The 16,363-nt window shown below is 33.1% G+C and overlaps 1 protein-coding gene across 1 annotated transcript in view; it reads right to left on the bottom strand.

Annotated features, from left to right (window-relative positions):
* side-II (sidestep II transmembrane protein) overlaps positions 1 to 16,363 on the bottom strand; it is a 222,897-nt gene that overhangs the window by 3,307 nt on the left and 203,227 nt on the right. The window contains exons 14-15 of the mRNA XM_089709739.1: positions 15,026 to 15,229; positions 2,036 to 2,109 (exon numbers count right to left, since the gene is read on the bottom strand). Coding sequence (XP_089565865.1) covers positions 2,036 to 2,109; positions 15,026 to 15,229 — 278 coding nt within the window. The remainder of the gene's footprint in view (positions 1 to 2,035; positions 2,110 to 15,025; positions 15,230 to 16,363) is intronic.

The following is a 16,363-nucleotide window of genomic DNA, read 5'->3' as shown; positions in this document are numbered from 1 at the left end:
TAGTAGTGTTTATTGATATTTGAAACTGTAATGAAAATTGATAATTATTGGAAATATAACTTTTTTTGAAACATTGAAATAAACAGATATCACAACTGATAGCTTTTACAAGCTTTTATTATCCTTATAAACAATGTAATAACAAAACATAAATTAATTCAAAAAACCTTTGATAGCAAATATCACATCAATTAGACATTACCAAGAAACACCCAACATTTGGATTTAATAATGATACAACAAATCAAACAAGTCATACACTCAAGCCTAAAACTAATTTCCTACAAGAAAACTCCATACCTGCTTGCGTCAAAGTTCTGCTATTTGTACTGTGAATCATTTACTTTAGCAAGTCCTCATCAAACAGAACTGCTAACCGAGTTACTAAACGATAAAGCAAAATGAGACGAATTTTAATACGAACTCGTCAAAAGTCTGATCGCGAAGGTTAATTCGGTCGCAGTATAAATTTGCTGATACTTTTGCAATTTTGGCGGCGAGCACTTGGATTCTAATGACGTTGCTTTTATTTTAATTAGTGGAATAAAACTAATTTAATATTATGAAACTAAGTTAAAATCAAATTTGAAAAAGGAGGTTTGGTTTGATTGAAATCTTGCTTCAAATTTCTTCAAAGAAGTTATATGATATAAAATAACTATTGTTAGTTTATACAAATATTGTTCTCTGTATTTCGTACTATTTGGAAGGTAAAAGCTCAAACATTTAGCCTCAAAATTATTTAGTTCTATACAGACCCAGATCAGTCTTTGAGCCTATAGAAATCACTAGTAACTTTATTCTATAACTGATTCGAGATTCACAATTACGGTACAATTTCCTCCAAGACATTGCGAAAAATGAAATGTTATTACGGAGTGATAAAAACGTTTCACTGAGCCTATAATCCTTTTGATCTTACAAATCCTCTTACGTTTTTAATATAACGCGCTATTTATTCTGTCTTGACCGATTTCGAGATTTCACTCCATTTTATTAAAGCCTGCATGAGAAATGTTTTATTTCGATAGGCTTGTTTATTTCCATCTTTAATAGATAATCTTATATATAAAATTCTCGTGTCACAATGTTAGTCTGCATACTCCTCCGAAACGGGTGGACCGATTCTCATGAAATTTTCTGTGCATATCGGGTAAGTCTGAGAATCGGCCAACATCTATTTTTCATATGTACCACAGGCGAAGCCGGGGCGGACCGCTAGTTGTTTATAAAAATTTAATATGTTAACGTACACTATACTTAGAGTATATTTTTATTAAGTACCTGCACTTAATAAAAAATTAATGAATCAAAAATCTAAATTCGTATTTATTGTTGAGGTAGAAGCTACTGCAGACTCATTAAACTGGTAATAAATAATTGTAGTTCAACTAAAGAATTCATCAAAAAGTCGCCGAATATGCAAATAATTTACATTCCATCGTCCATGTCCATACTTCAAAGACATACAATTTCCAATTTCATTACCGAGATCACCTTACAAGATTTGTAAACATAAACCACAGTTACACATCCAAAGCAACATTACCAAGGAAATGTGCCCAAGACAGTGGTAGCATTGCCACAGTTAATAGCCGTGCTAATGCGGCCATAATGCAGGCCAGACCTTGTATTACCTCTGCACTAAACTAAGCGAAATTAACAGATGCAACTATGTATCTTTTAGGTCGCTAATTGCAAGTACTGCAGTGTGCTTTAAGGATAGATAAGTTGTAAGGAGGCGGTAAAAATTGTAATCCCTTTAAAGTGTTTCTTTTGACTTCCAATGTTCAAGAATATAAGACATTTTTTATGCCAATCTACATGACTTTCGTGTTTAAATATATTTCTTTGAACCGAACAGACCGGTATTAGAATTAAAGATACTCCAACTTTTAAAACAGTATAATAAATAACTTATGTCCAAGAAAACACGTGAACGCACTTCACAGAGCATTTAGCTCCAGGGCATAGACTTTTTAACTAAATTACCATAAGAACTAGTACTAAAATCTAATAAATAAAGCATACTAACTGGTGTGGAAATCGGCACCGGTCCAGATCTGCTCGGAGACGATACAGCCAAACACGGCGCACTCGATGTTTCACCTGTCGGGAACAAAATAAATTGGATAAGCAGGTGGACTTAGGCAAAGATATTACGCGCCATTTCGGTTTGGCATTTGTGCACAATGGGTTATTAGATTTAAGAGACAATTTATATTTCTTCACTTGCTTTTAACGATGACACCATAAACAATGGTAAATTAGACTATAATAGCCTTTATTGCAAGAAAATTTACAAGTAACAATAATTTAATAGCTTAACTAGGTTTCTTCTGGGTATCTTGCTTGCCTTTCGACAAAAGCCTCCTCCAAACTCTTCCACGATTGCCTTTGAAGTGCTGTTCTTCTCCAAATTAGACTATAATATCAGTTAAATAATATTTATGAAGTCTAGGTTTACTACGAGAAAACATATTCTTGGCCATAAACATACTTCAGAAATCTGTATTATTTACAGCTTCAAATTAAGGCGATACGTAAGTACCATAATTAATAAAACTTTAAAAGTAAAATTGCAGCAGTAAAGCCCCGTCGCAAAAACTAGATCCGCTGACAAAACTGAACGTTTCGCTCATTAGTTCCCGTTCCCAGCAGTCTTGAAGCGTTTTTAACATTTAAAACGGCCAGATGAAGTTCCGCGGTCAACAATTAACCGTCAAATTTATTACTGTTTGCTGTCGGAATGGGCTGCATAAATCTTACCCGGTTTCCTTGCAGCACGCGGGATTTGCCCATCCCGGAGAAAAAAGATTGATTAACGAGCAAGGCCAAAGCGACAGATTAAGCTGTGAGCTCGGATATACGTAATTGAACATTTTGATCTAGGGTTGTTCTCATAAATATCTGGCATCATTTGGCCTAGCCTAATTTAGCTTCTGCTCCTGGACACTACGTTTGTTACTGTGACATGTGCTTTATGTGGAATTCTTCGAAGATTAATGTCTCTTGGACGAAATTGAAACAACCTGTTTGGATTAAGCAATATTTGAAATCTTATTTTCACAGAAATTTCTCAGAAACAACGAAGCAATAAAAAGTAGAAAGTGTAGAAGAACATAAAGAAGATTATTTAAATTATGGCTACAGTTATAAAGAAAACATAAATACGTTTCTACGTAAAATAATCTTGTTAATATTATCACCAAGAGCAAATAAAGCTAACTTTTAGGAAAAAACATCGATTTCCACGTATGATAAATGATTGCTACGGAAAATGTCACCCAAAAAAAGCTGCGAATTTATTCATTTATAACCTCGAGCAACTAATTTTGAAAATGAAATATGTACTACCAAAATAAAAAGCTTTGCTTGGCTAGAGGAAAACCTTGATTGATCAGGGAAATGGGGGTGTGTGACAAATAATTAATTGGAGTCCTGCTTCGTCACACCCTCCTTCATTACACTCACAATCTTTCTGATAAAACCCTTGAGAACTTTCCTTTTTGCAATCAGGGAGGTGAAACCCTATGTAATAGAACTAGGCTCGAACCTATCTAATTTCCAATTGAAGCTACAGATTTTTGCTGTCGAAGGATTATGTGAGCACTCCGAGGATTAGTAATTATTGGATAAAAGCTAATGCTCGTCTTCACGTTATATTATGTATTAATCAAATGATGCTGATATTTTAAACAAGAGTTATTGAATATTTTTTTATTTTAGTATGAAATAGGTATATCAACTAATCCCTCTGATAACAAAACCCCTCCTCTTTTAAATATAAAATATGTATTAGTAAATAGTCCAAAATTGAATATCGTATTTCAAATATTAATATAAGTAGTTAAATATTAGGTTATAAAAAAAATAAATGATAATATATTTCAAAAAGTGTAATAAACACATTCCGCAATAAAGAGGAAAATTAAAATTTAATATTGATGCAACACTTGAGCTGTTTTAGTTTAACAAATAAATAATTAAGATTCATGACGGTAGGCACACAGCACGGCAAAGTAGAGCTATTAATGAAAGCAATTTGAATAAAGTTGGGCACATTAGTGAAGCTACCCGCTCTGCGCTGCGTCGATTCATTATTTCTTGTAGTCTTAGTTGTTTTCCTCCTTCGTGCGGTCTACGACCACCTGATTCGTTGCAGGAATAATTTTCTATTTTATTGTAGATTATTTCGCTAATGACCGGCCATTATTTCGGCTTCTTGATTATTTTCAGTGAGATACAGACTGGAATAGCGTTGAAGCCATTTTTATACTTTTTAGAGAAGCGATTTATGGAGAACGCTGACATAAATATTATTTATTGGTATAGGTATTCATTTAGTTCGGCACTGACGACAGTAACGTTCATTTAAATTTTTAATCTTATGGTATATGTTCAAGCTTTATGTAGTGCACAAAATCAGAGAACACAATAATTATTAAAACCATAACACGACCTTACTATACTTAACACAGTGCGACAGAGTTACAACTGGTTCAAGCACTATAAGCTTTTTTGTGCACATTTTAACGAGGTAACGCAAAAACTGCCAAATGAAGATGATAACGGCTCACAACGGGGACAAGATCTGCGATCAATCGGCTGACTTTTAAATGCTGATTCCGTATTGGAATATTTGGCGGGATTCGGACTGCGGTTGCGGGCGACGCGACAATCGGAGCCCTCCGGCATGTTTTCAATTGCTAGTGTCGTCCCTGAATATTCAACACGACATAAATATTCATGAATACGGTCGGCGTCGAGCTTTATGAAAATATTTTTCAATAAACTCCTTCGACGCCTGTCGCAATGGATTTATCCTCCAATCAGCCCGGCGCGGCTTAGAAATAGAAACTATTGTATCGGCAAGCTTATCTAATTATCTCCGGCTCTGATTAAATATACGATTTAGTGCTGTCGCAGCGAAGTATAAATAAATTAACATTTCATTAAATTAAATTCAGTGAAGGGTTTTATATGGAAAATATTGTATTTTGTAATTGTATTGTCAATGCTACGCAATATGACCTTTTTACGTATTACCATAAAATATTTTATGAGACAATAGAAATCTAATTATTTAGTCATTAGTGTGTCTTACACATAATATTATCAAACATAAGAACATTATCGTAACCTACATTCAGCATTCACTATTAAACGCTATAAAATTTTCCCGTTGGTAAATTAATATTTTACCGCACTAAACCATTTGGCAAACACGCATAGTGTAAGAGACACTGGTCATGTTCTGCGTCAAATAATAGTCCACACTTCGGCGTCCAAAACCGCGAATTACGCGTCATTCGCACGGCAACGTTAAAATTTCCAGGAGGCGATGCGGCGCCATAAATCCCCCTGTATCATATAATGTGGGAGTTTTTATTGGCGGGAACATTCATTACTGAACAATTTATAGCCCGCTCCGGCGTTATGAATATGAGATGGCCTTTTATTCATCGGTTGTTAAGTTTCGAAACTGGTATACTAAATGCTGATACGGCATGCGTTGTGTTAGTTAGAAGTATGGGTTTTCTGTTCTTTTTGTTTGGTTGAAAGAAATTTAACAACGAAGACTTTGATCTTAGAATCATTTTCTTTTCAACATGCTATATTAGGTTATGACGTCGTTGATTTTACTCATACAAAAATAAATTCTAAAGTGGTTAGAATATATTTTCAACATGCCAACGAACGCTATGATGAAAGTCTTACCAGGCCTTTTGTTATGTATTTTGAATTTCACAAAGAAACCTAACAAATTACAAAAATAATTATTCATTCAGACTTCCATGTCCAATATAAATATTACAACGAGGGCTCCTTTCACTCATTGCTTTTTCTGCAAATTAGTCCACGTTCGCGCAATTCGTCACACGTAAGTAGGACGATTTTTTCATTTATATTTTGGAGCCTGTGTCCGCGGGGTACACCGAGTTATGACAGATATATTTCAACCCACGCATTATATTAAAGGGAATTTAAAAGCGTCAGTTGAAAAGGCGGATTTGGCCTGGGAAATTACAATTGTCCCACAGAATGTGACAATTATAATCATTTTACAGGACTCTGGATTTCATCTGTTCGCTGGAGTGATAAAGGACTAATTATATTCCATTCAACTGTGTTCGACTAGATTTTTAAAAAGCTTTAAAAACAATCACATTTTTTTTCTCATCTTTCGTAGACTTCATTATAATTAGGTACATCGTGATCGTGATTTCGTATTTTTCGTTGTTATAGGATGATAATTTTCACATTTTTGTTGCTGGTAGTTGATATTCCTTGTGGCTCTAAAAGCAAAACTTTTTTCATTTTAATTGCGCCGGCTACTGAACTACTTAGTACCCTCTAGACCTCTCGGATCTACGCATAAAGAATTAAAGATTAAGAATACAAAAAAAATATGAAATGTGACGTCAATAAGACCCAACCAAGATTTTGAATAGAATAGAAGGCAAGATTCATCTCTATAATAAATAGTATTGTGTGTCATGTTTTAAATACCAACGATATTGTAATTTAAGCTTTAAAAACATAAAAGTCAGAATATCGGTAAAATCCCAATACGTTGGATACGCTCCCCCAACATTAATTTGATTTACAGGCCTCTTTAATTGTTAACTCGTTTTTGCGATATCGATAGATAAATATCCTGATAATGGCATGCCATTTTAATTAAAATGTATGTTGACTTAAAATAAATGAACACATGTGAAATTTCGCGGAAAAGCTTTTGTAATAACATTTAGATTGTAGAATGATTTTGCAAATAATTCTGTGTATTCATCACATAATTATTAATTATGTGAAATTAATAATTTGAAAACTAAATTTTATATGTTTGTTGCTATATTTGTAAAAAAAGCTTACGTAAATTTTTCTACGAGATAGTTTTGTGATACGAATATTGATACCATTATTATGTAAGAAATTATTACGTAAGACTCCCTTTTTAACAAAGTATATAAAGATTTTGAAGACTTTCGAGGTTACTACTTCAGAGATAAGCAGCTCTTAAGCTACCTCTCTCTATTTAACGCATCGCTTAGACTATGACGTTTTCCTATGCGTGTGATCTAATAATAGACGTAGGCCTACTCGATACTATTAATACTTGCAATTTCTTTAGAAAAATAATCATTTAATACGTTTGTAAGAAGGTTGAACGTTTATTCATCGATCGAGCGGTTTGCTGGCAGCGAGTGAGCACCGGAGATGTACTTTAGCGTTTAATTATCGCGCATCGTTAGTACGTTGTGGCTCTGAAATAAGCGTTTATTGAAGGACATGCAATATTTTTAGGTTTATGGTACCGGCTGGAAAAAGGGACGCCTTGTTACATGTTTGTAGTGACTGATAATATTCTATCGTATTTTCTTTATAGCATTGGAAGGCAAACGAGCAGATGGCCGATGTTGATGGCAAAGTGCGTCGCCCATAGCCCATAACATACGTTATGGGTGTTGCTTACCATAGAGGGGAATGGGATGGGATAAAAACGGTCTTAAGGAGAAAGGTGGAGCTAACCGTGAATTAGGTAGCGATGTGCTTTTGGCCTTTAAGAAACACATATGCTTTTTTCTTAAATATATTCGATTTTTTGAGGAAATATTATAATCAAAACAAATAGTACAAGGAATAGGCTATCTTTTCAGAGATTGCTCTCTGAAAAGATTCTTTCCATCACTCTCACGAAAAATCCTGTTTATACTTTTCTCATTATGTTTTTGTAGTAGCGTGAGCACTGAGCATTGAATTCAAGAGTTTTTCGATCCCACTGGGAACTAACAAAATAAAAATTTTCTGTCTGACAGGACACAAAAGGTTGACTTCTCTTGGCTGTGTTGTATACACAATAAATAATAGTAATAGTCATTCATTCACTTGTTTAATAAATAAATGAACCAATCCGCTCATTCCCTAGCCTAACCCGCGACCGCGTGTCGCGTGCCGCACGCCACACCTCTTTTCACTTACAGTCGCGTGAACGGCCACCCGTCGATGATTGACAAATTATTGTGTGACGTACTTTGATTTTAATTAGGGCTATATTTGCTTGAAGTTTGACACGCTTGCCGTGGAGTAAGAGCGTGTCTTATTAATTTTCGTAAGAGTTAAATAAAATTATTAAAGGCACATAAAACTTTCATACATAAAAAAAAAACAGAAATATACTATGCACAAAGGGCAGCCTTATTGATAGCTAGTAAGTGATCTCTTTCATACTAACAGTTTCATGATGAATGAAGCGCTTTTAATTCCTTAAGCATTGTTTGTAAGCAGTCATTTGGAAAATCAATTTATTTAATTTCTAGGAACTACTGCGGTTAGAATAAGAATGCAATGGCCATTAGACAGTAGGTACGTAGCCATTGTACAATATTGTGTTTAGCTATAATCGTGAACTCTATTTTTGTAGTCATTCTTGATTATCTTAAAGATATTTACGAGTTTGAGAAAGCTGCAATTTTAGCACTTAGGTATTTGGCTTGCGTAGCGGTCTAGCAAAATGTGTCCATATCACAATATCATTCGTATTAAACTTAGATCAAACAAGTGTGTTTTCTAAAATGTTTTAAGCACTTTGCAATATACAATATAATATAAATATCTTATTGAAAATATTAATTTAAATTGATATAAGGGGCATTTGCTAAAAAGGGTGGCTGGTTGCTAAAAGCCGTTTAATATAATCCATCACCAGTAATAATTACAAAAGGAGTCACAAAATGTTAAAAAGGGATATTTTATATTATTTCGACAAATTGAAAAGAACAGAATGAAAGCGATAAAAGAATATATTTACTAAATATCTTAGATATTATCTTTGTTTTAGACGTATTCAATATTTTAATGTCTATATCGTTTGTACAATTACGTAAAGAAACAAATCAAAACGTAGCGACTCAGGGACTATAATAAATATTAATTACTAGCTTTCCGCCCGCGGCTTCACCCGCGTTTTCAAAGAAAAACCCGTTCCCGTAGGATTTCCGGGATAAAACCTATCCTATGTCCTTTCTCGAGTATCAAAATATCTCTATACCAAATTTCATGCAAATTGGTTCAGTAGTTAAGGCGTGATTGAGTAACAGACAGACAGACAGAGTTACTTTCGCATTTATAATATTAGTATGGATTAATAAATCGTGGCCTTTCTGCTACACATTCCCGACATTCGAGTTAAAATCGGAAATAATATAGATTGTTTTCACTCCGTATAAGATAATTAATATCTTCTCTAATTGATAAGGTAAGGTCGATTTTCCAAAAATTCTTTCTTAGGACTCTTCCAGTTTCCTAGGAAATTTTAATGAGTGTGCGGCTGTTGGTCAATATAATATTATGTGTTTAGGACACTTTTTTCTAAATTCCAATACGACAATAATTAAAATTAAACAGAAATTAATTCACGACTATTCAGTCAAATTAGCTAAAAATTAGACTAAATAATAATGAATTGAAATGTTTAATGTGTTCCTAGAATTTATTTTATTCTATTGTTTGTATTGAAATCAATCTCAATAAAGCTAATTGATCAATTGTTACTTGAAACAGAGAATATCCTTCGTGGAAAAACGAAACGTGAGAACTAATAATGGGGAAGAAAATACCTAAACATTTAATTGTACGAAATACATTTTAGTATGTTTTATATTTAATTTTTAGACATATAAAACTTGGGAATAGATTTCAAAGGTTTGTTTGTATAAATAACGTAATCAACAAGACATAGCATTAAATTAAAGTTTTATTTTCAACGTAGGTATGTGTTTTAAGTTGTAAAATCTTATTACTAGTCTACGTCATTACTATAAATTGTTATGAAAAGCTCATGGAGTGTTTACCTAATATAGGTAAGTAATAACTTTGCAAAAAGAAAATCTTGTCCATTTCAGTAATTTCATACATGATACCGACATTCATGAGAATTGTATGTCTATTCTTATATCACCCATTTAACGATAACATAACAAAAGACAGGTAGGTTTCTAAAGACAGGCTCCATAGAGCTTTGTAAAGTCGGAAACGATAAAGACGGCATTCGATAACTTCCCGTTAACAGACGGATTAAAACTTGAATATGCTCAATGTTATTATCTTTATACTGCTTTAGTTCTGACTCTAAAATTGTATGCAGCTTCTTCTATTTTCAACCGACTGCAAAAAAGGAGGAGGTTCGCAATTTGACTGTTTTCCTCTTTTGGTTTTGTTATTTAAGAAATTTAGACTGCGCGAACCGATTTTGATGATTCTTGTTTTTTAAACTAATGCCTTCAAGGTTGTCCCATTCAATTTTGTATAAGTTCAGACCATTTGAAAGCATTTTAGTTATTTGTTAAAAAATAATGATAGTTCAATAAATTTTTACAACAAAATTACAATTGATCAAGTAGTATTTTATTGAAAGCACTTCACTGTTTTGTGATACAAACATTTCAATAGAATTAATGTAAATTGGATTAATTGTTCGCTTCGTAATTCGTAAATATTTCCAATACACTTGTAACATGTAAATTTTATATTTATTTATAATAGGTATTAGTAATCGTAATAATTATTAAACTGATGAATTTCCTCCTCGTCTACCTATTTCAATGGAAACTAGCCTATTACGCATTTACGAAATATTATAATGTACAGAATATTCACCATACCAGTGAACTCACAATAAACACAAAAAAGTTGAATAGTTATAAATACTGACTATTTGTATATTTTTTTAATATCGTACTACAAGGAAGCGACACTTTGCTGACGCGATATTTTTTCCCATTGCGTTTCACTTATTCATTAAAAAACGCAAAAATATTTCACTATAAAAGTGCCCGAGGCGTTTGTTTTCAATCCCACAAATAATTTCTCAAAAAAAGTTGCTGGCTTTCATCGGTCATAATATGAATATTTGAAAGGGGATACCAGTTAGTATTGGCGCGGCCTGAAATTTTATTTTTAAAAGGAAATGTATTTTAGCCGATTGCGATGGCCGTTCGATTTTTACGAGTCAAAGATAATGCTGGAGTTAAGCCCTGTTTCCTCTTGTGGGTAGGGCGGATGGAACGTGTAATTCGTTGTTATGTGGGGTTTTCTTTTGTATTTTATTAGCATGTACCTAACAGGATTATTATTCCATAGGTACTAAAAACTAAATTAAACGTCACGTTTTCTGACTAGTTTAGTATCTTTAATTATTGAACTTGAACACTTCATAAAGTCTAAGTTATGGTAGGTGGTCTCTAGTTAGGTATCTAGTTAGGTTCTCTCTCGACAGAACAATTTTATAAGATGCGATCTTCAAAAACAATTCGAGAAATAGCAGCCTGGCGTATTGCCCGCACATTGCAATCAATGTCAATGGCTTTTAAATAATGTCAGTGAAGTTAATCTTAATGGCTTAAATTTTAACGTTTACGTATTATTTATATCATTTACCTTCATATACGAATACATTAAAATGAATTCAAAAATATTATTGATATATTAAGAACTAGCTTTCCGCACCCGCGTCTTCGCCCGCGTTTTAAAGAAAAATCCGTTTAGTTCACGTTCCTGTGGGATTGCCAGGATAAAACTATCCTATGTGTTAATCCAAGTTATTCTCTATGTGTCTGTCAAATTTCATGAAAATCAATTCAGCAGTTTTGCGTGAAGGAGTAACAAATAAACAAACATACAAACCTACGTAGCATCTTTTCCCTCCCCTTCTATATGTATAAAAATGAAACCCGTTTTCCTTGGTCACGGCATCACGCGTGAACGGGTGGACCGATTTCGATAATTCTTTTTTATTATATTCCTTGAAGTACGAGGATGGTTTCTTATGTAGAGAAAACGTAAATATGTACCACGGGCGAAGCTGGGGCGGACCGCTAGTTATTTATAAAAGTTTAAAAAAAATCATGAGTTTACAAAAAAAATATCAGACCTGGAAAAGGTCGACATGTAAAGTGCTTTAATAAAACTTATCAGGAGTCGGTCTGTATTATCAAATACGAAGCCATGTGGATGAAATTGTGATTTGGATTATAAATGAACGCAACTTGTGAAAGGGACAAATTTTCTAACAAACACGTACAAATGTTTTACCAAAAAGGTCTACCTTTCCTTAATAGAATATTAAACAACTTTTGTTTTCACAGTTTACGCGTGAATATTTTATATTTACGCGAAACCAAGCTTAAAACATTTTATCAATTTGTGCCTATATACGACCCGTGTTCATATATCTACGGCGCGACATTCGTTTTTGTTTAATTCTTTTTAATGAGGGACCTTGGGCCTAAGACAAAGTAACAATTAAAAAACGATAACGAAGTTAGAAAAGGCAAAAATGTATGGGATTGACATACGCCGCGTTAGATCACGTGGTCTATCTAATGTCAATCCCATACATTTTTCCTTTTCTAACTTCGTTATCGTTTTTTAATTGTTACTTTGTCTAAGGCCCCTTATTACCAACTCTAGTATACGCAATTTACAAGTTTACAAGTAAGGTATAGCTAATGAAAATAAAATATAAAAGCTTACCAGTAGGTATAACTACTAAAATAAATCCAACTTCCACATGAAAATGCTTATCATTAATTAAAATATTTTTTTACGTGAAGGTGAGTAGATGTAAAATATGTATAATATAAATATCTATAATATCTATAATAGCTGATGGAGTTAATGTTAGCTTTAATGTAAATACTAAATTCTATAATTCTAAATTCTAATACATACATATTATTACCTTTTCATACTTTCTATCTTAACAGTATATTTCAAATTAGTTCTAGTTTTAAGTTTACACAAATCCTTAGGGCTGCTACAACAGTTTTATACCCATAAAGCTACCGAATTGCACGACCCTATATCTAGTAAATACAGAAACTATCTTCGCCATTCTCAGTCGCCCGTTGAAAGAATAATGCTCTAAACTGCAAAGAGGACTCGACAGCTCCACGTATCCTCTATTTAAATCTTTAATACCCTCTGTTTATATCCCTTACGTACGAGTATAAATTGGCTTAACAACTTATAGTGCATGCTTGACAAAATACGATGCTACGCTTGGTACGATTTTGTTCTTTGGATTGTTACTTCGTTGTGTTTATCTCTTTGTGGAGGACGAATTTTTAGTGTTGGTTTGCGTCATAAGTGAATATGAAAATAAAAACATCACCAATTATGAATCATCAGTAAGTTTATAGTCAAGTTGGTCAAGTCTAAAAAAACTTCTATTCTTTACTTGACTTGGAATGTTTGTTATTTTCAGTAAAATGAAACCACGAACTTTCGGTGCTACGATAATAATTAAGTTTCATAACTTAATAACAAAAACGATAACGTACTACGAGATATTTCTAATGTTAGACTTAAATTCTCAAAGTCTCAGAATGTTTGATAAGACCCCTTGGGTCGTACAAAAAGTGTATCTTATAGAACAATAAATTTCGATCTTATCTTAATGCAAAAAATTATAATAATATCGCATATTTTTAGACGTTCCCATATTTCATGACACAACACGATAGGACCACATTTTTATGTTAGCCAGCACGGATTTTCTGCCCGAATTTTCAAGGCTCGTTTCGAAGCATTTTATCGGCGTAATTTTTTTTTGAAAAACTTTATTAAAACAATAGTAGCGACAGCTATACGGCTAGATAGGCTTCAAATTTTCAACTATATTTTTGTTTGAAAAATAATATAGTTGAATTTTGATAGGCGAATAGTCAAGTTTTAATTTCGGCCATATTGAATTATGATCCACTAGCCTGTCCTATTGACGTCACTCAGGTAGAAAAATGCGTTTACCGGTGAAAATTCTGCTTTTAATTAATTTAGTAAAAACTAGTATTTTACTGAAATTAAGCGTATTTAAGTGTGAAATACTATACTTTACACAACTTTCCCATAAGGGTATAAACCCACAATAAAGTTCATTCGGTTTTTCTCCTGTATTTGACTTCCTGTATCATATTGAACGTTATACATAAGAGGTATGAGAAGGAATAATTTTCTCTCTCTTCTTAATCTCTAACTGCAGTCTTATCGTATCCTTCTCATCTTATCGTTTCTCATTTGTATCATCATCACATATTATAAAAAATCTAATTTAATAATAATGCTATTTTAGTTTTTATAAAAAAGGTAATCTCAACAATTAAAAGAAATAGTAAACACTAATTAAAAGTTACATACCCGTGAAGCTTTTATCCGATGGTATAATACGGTAAAGTCTATTCAGAACACTTTTATTTTTTACGCTTGCTATCATAGTAAATTATGTTAGCGCGGTCTGTGTCCGGGATAATACCTATTCCCTCGGATTTCGTTCACATTCCTTGAACTGTGTTTATTTTATGTATTCTTATTCTGATTCTATCCCAATGTGTATGATGAAATTGGCTGTCGCGGTGTTAGCGAATTATTTTCAGAATATATCCGCGACAAATCTTTGTTTAATATCGTTCGCGTAATTTTAACGTACACCAATCTTAGGGTTTTATTATGTTCGTGGTATTTAGGAAAATTGTTTATAGTGAAACGAATTTTTTCATTTTCTTTGTAATAATGTTTTAGCTAGCAGACTAATCTACAAGGATTTCTTGAATAATATAAAAACATATTACTTTTGAATGTTATACGTTGTGTTGAAACGAAATCTAATATAATATTTATAGGTAACTTTGAGACTAAAGAATTCTTTTGCTACATTATCTACCTATATTATATTTATTTAGTTTAGATGAATAGTTCAATATATTTGTATTTTTTAATAATTTCTCAACACAAGTGAATTTACATGAATTAAACGTAGTATCTTAATCTTCTTAACTAAAACTATCACTATGTTCTTAACTAGGTTCGTTAAAATAAAACGAGATTCTTCATGATGATGGTTCACTCTATCATTCACCATCATCACAAAGAACCATAATATTATTCGTCGTATCAGCCATGAGACGTCCTGGTGCACAAAGGCCTTTCTATTTTTTTTGGACTAAATATTAGTACTTATACTCACAATAATTATTAGGTATAAGATCAGGCTCCGCATCATCATGCTCAACAGGCTTATCAAGCTGAGCAGACGGCGGGGCCTTCCTCGGTGCCCGCCGCCGGCGCGCCGCCCGCCACGCGGCCACCGCGAGTGCGAGCGCTGCGCCAGCGCCAATGACGGTCGCACCGGCAGCGCCCGCGGCACCCGCGCCGAGAGATGTTTCTGATGCTGGAATAGGGAGTTCGTGTGATTAGTGCTGTAGATTATCACAAATGTTACGTGATTGATGAGTAAGTTTTTTGCTTATCTTTGACAAAAGTGCTTCTAGAAGAAGTCAAATTGATTAAATAGATGAATTAGTTCTGAATTTTGTTTTTCTTGATTTTTTTTAAACATTGAAAGTATGTTAAACCAATGTATTGGGAGAGTACGGATATGAAACGCTTAATATTAAATGGTACCTAAATCTCGTAGAAATTTTATATCTAAATACGATTAAGGCTAACCTAACCTAAACCATATTTCGGAAAAACACATTTATTATCTTAGCGAAAACACAACACAACACCGCTTTAAAAATTATAAAAATTATATTATTTACGTTCATACACCAAATAAAACTAAAACAAGAAATCAAGAAAGGAAATACAGAACCCAACTTCTTGATTGCACACGTCATAATCCGGTAATGGTGGAAGAAATGGTATAACATCTGGATTTCAAAATGAAACCAACACCGCAGCGAGCAATAAAAATATAATAAACGTTAATATCATAAAACATGCCATTTGAATAAAAATACGCTCGCTGCACTATAATTTAGTGATCCAATTACGGGTTAAGCTTATCGAGCGCATAATTACGTCTGCGAGAGGTTAATTTATGTTATAAGGAATAAATAATATTATTTTCATACTCAAAAGAACGTAACGTTTTCTTTTACAGTGGACGATATAGTTAAAGAGCAGGAAGTCGGGTCGCTAACATAAAATACATTTATATTGTAATAACTGTCAAGTAAAAACACAAACAACTTCATATTTTACCGGTATTAGTATAGAAGATAAAATTAATAAATCAAATATAGATGCTAGATGTTTCCCTTTATCAGTCCAGTACGGACTTTAAGAAAAAATCTTAACTTGTAACCCTACAATCATATTATGGAGTATAGTTATCAGTTATCAACGATACTATCATTATTGTCAGTTACTTAAAAAACAATACCCTAATACAATGTACACTTTAACCGCTCACCCCGACCTATAAAGTCCAAAACCAAGCACTCGCAAAACTGCAGCGGAATTATTAATAGCCTTTAACTTCGACGGCGATATACAAAAACAGGCGAAACTTTGCAGA

Source organism: Colias philodice, chromosome 2 (genome assembly GCF_061535455.1).
Source record: "Colias philodice isolate Cphi_HAF_F1 chromosome 2, ilColPhil1 Martin Lab GWU primary, whole genome shotgun sequence".
Classification (NCBI taxonomy): Eukaryota; Metazoa; Arthropoda; class Insecta; order Lepidoptera; family Pieridae; genus Colias; species Colias philodice.
Note: the sequence above shows the minus strand (reverse complement) of the source record. Positions and strands in the feature narration are given on the sequence as shown.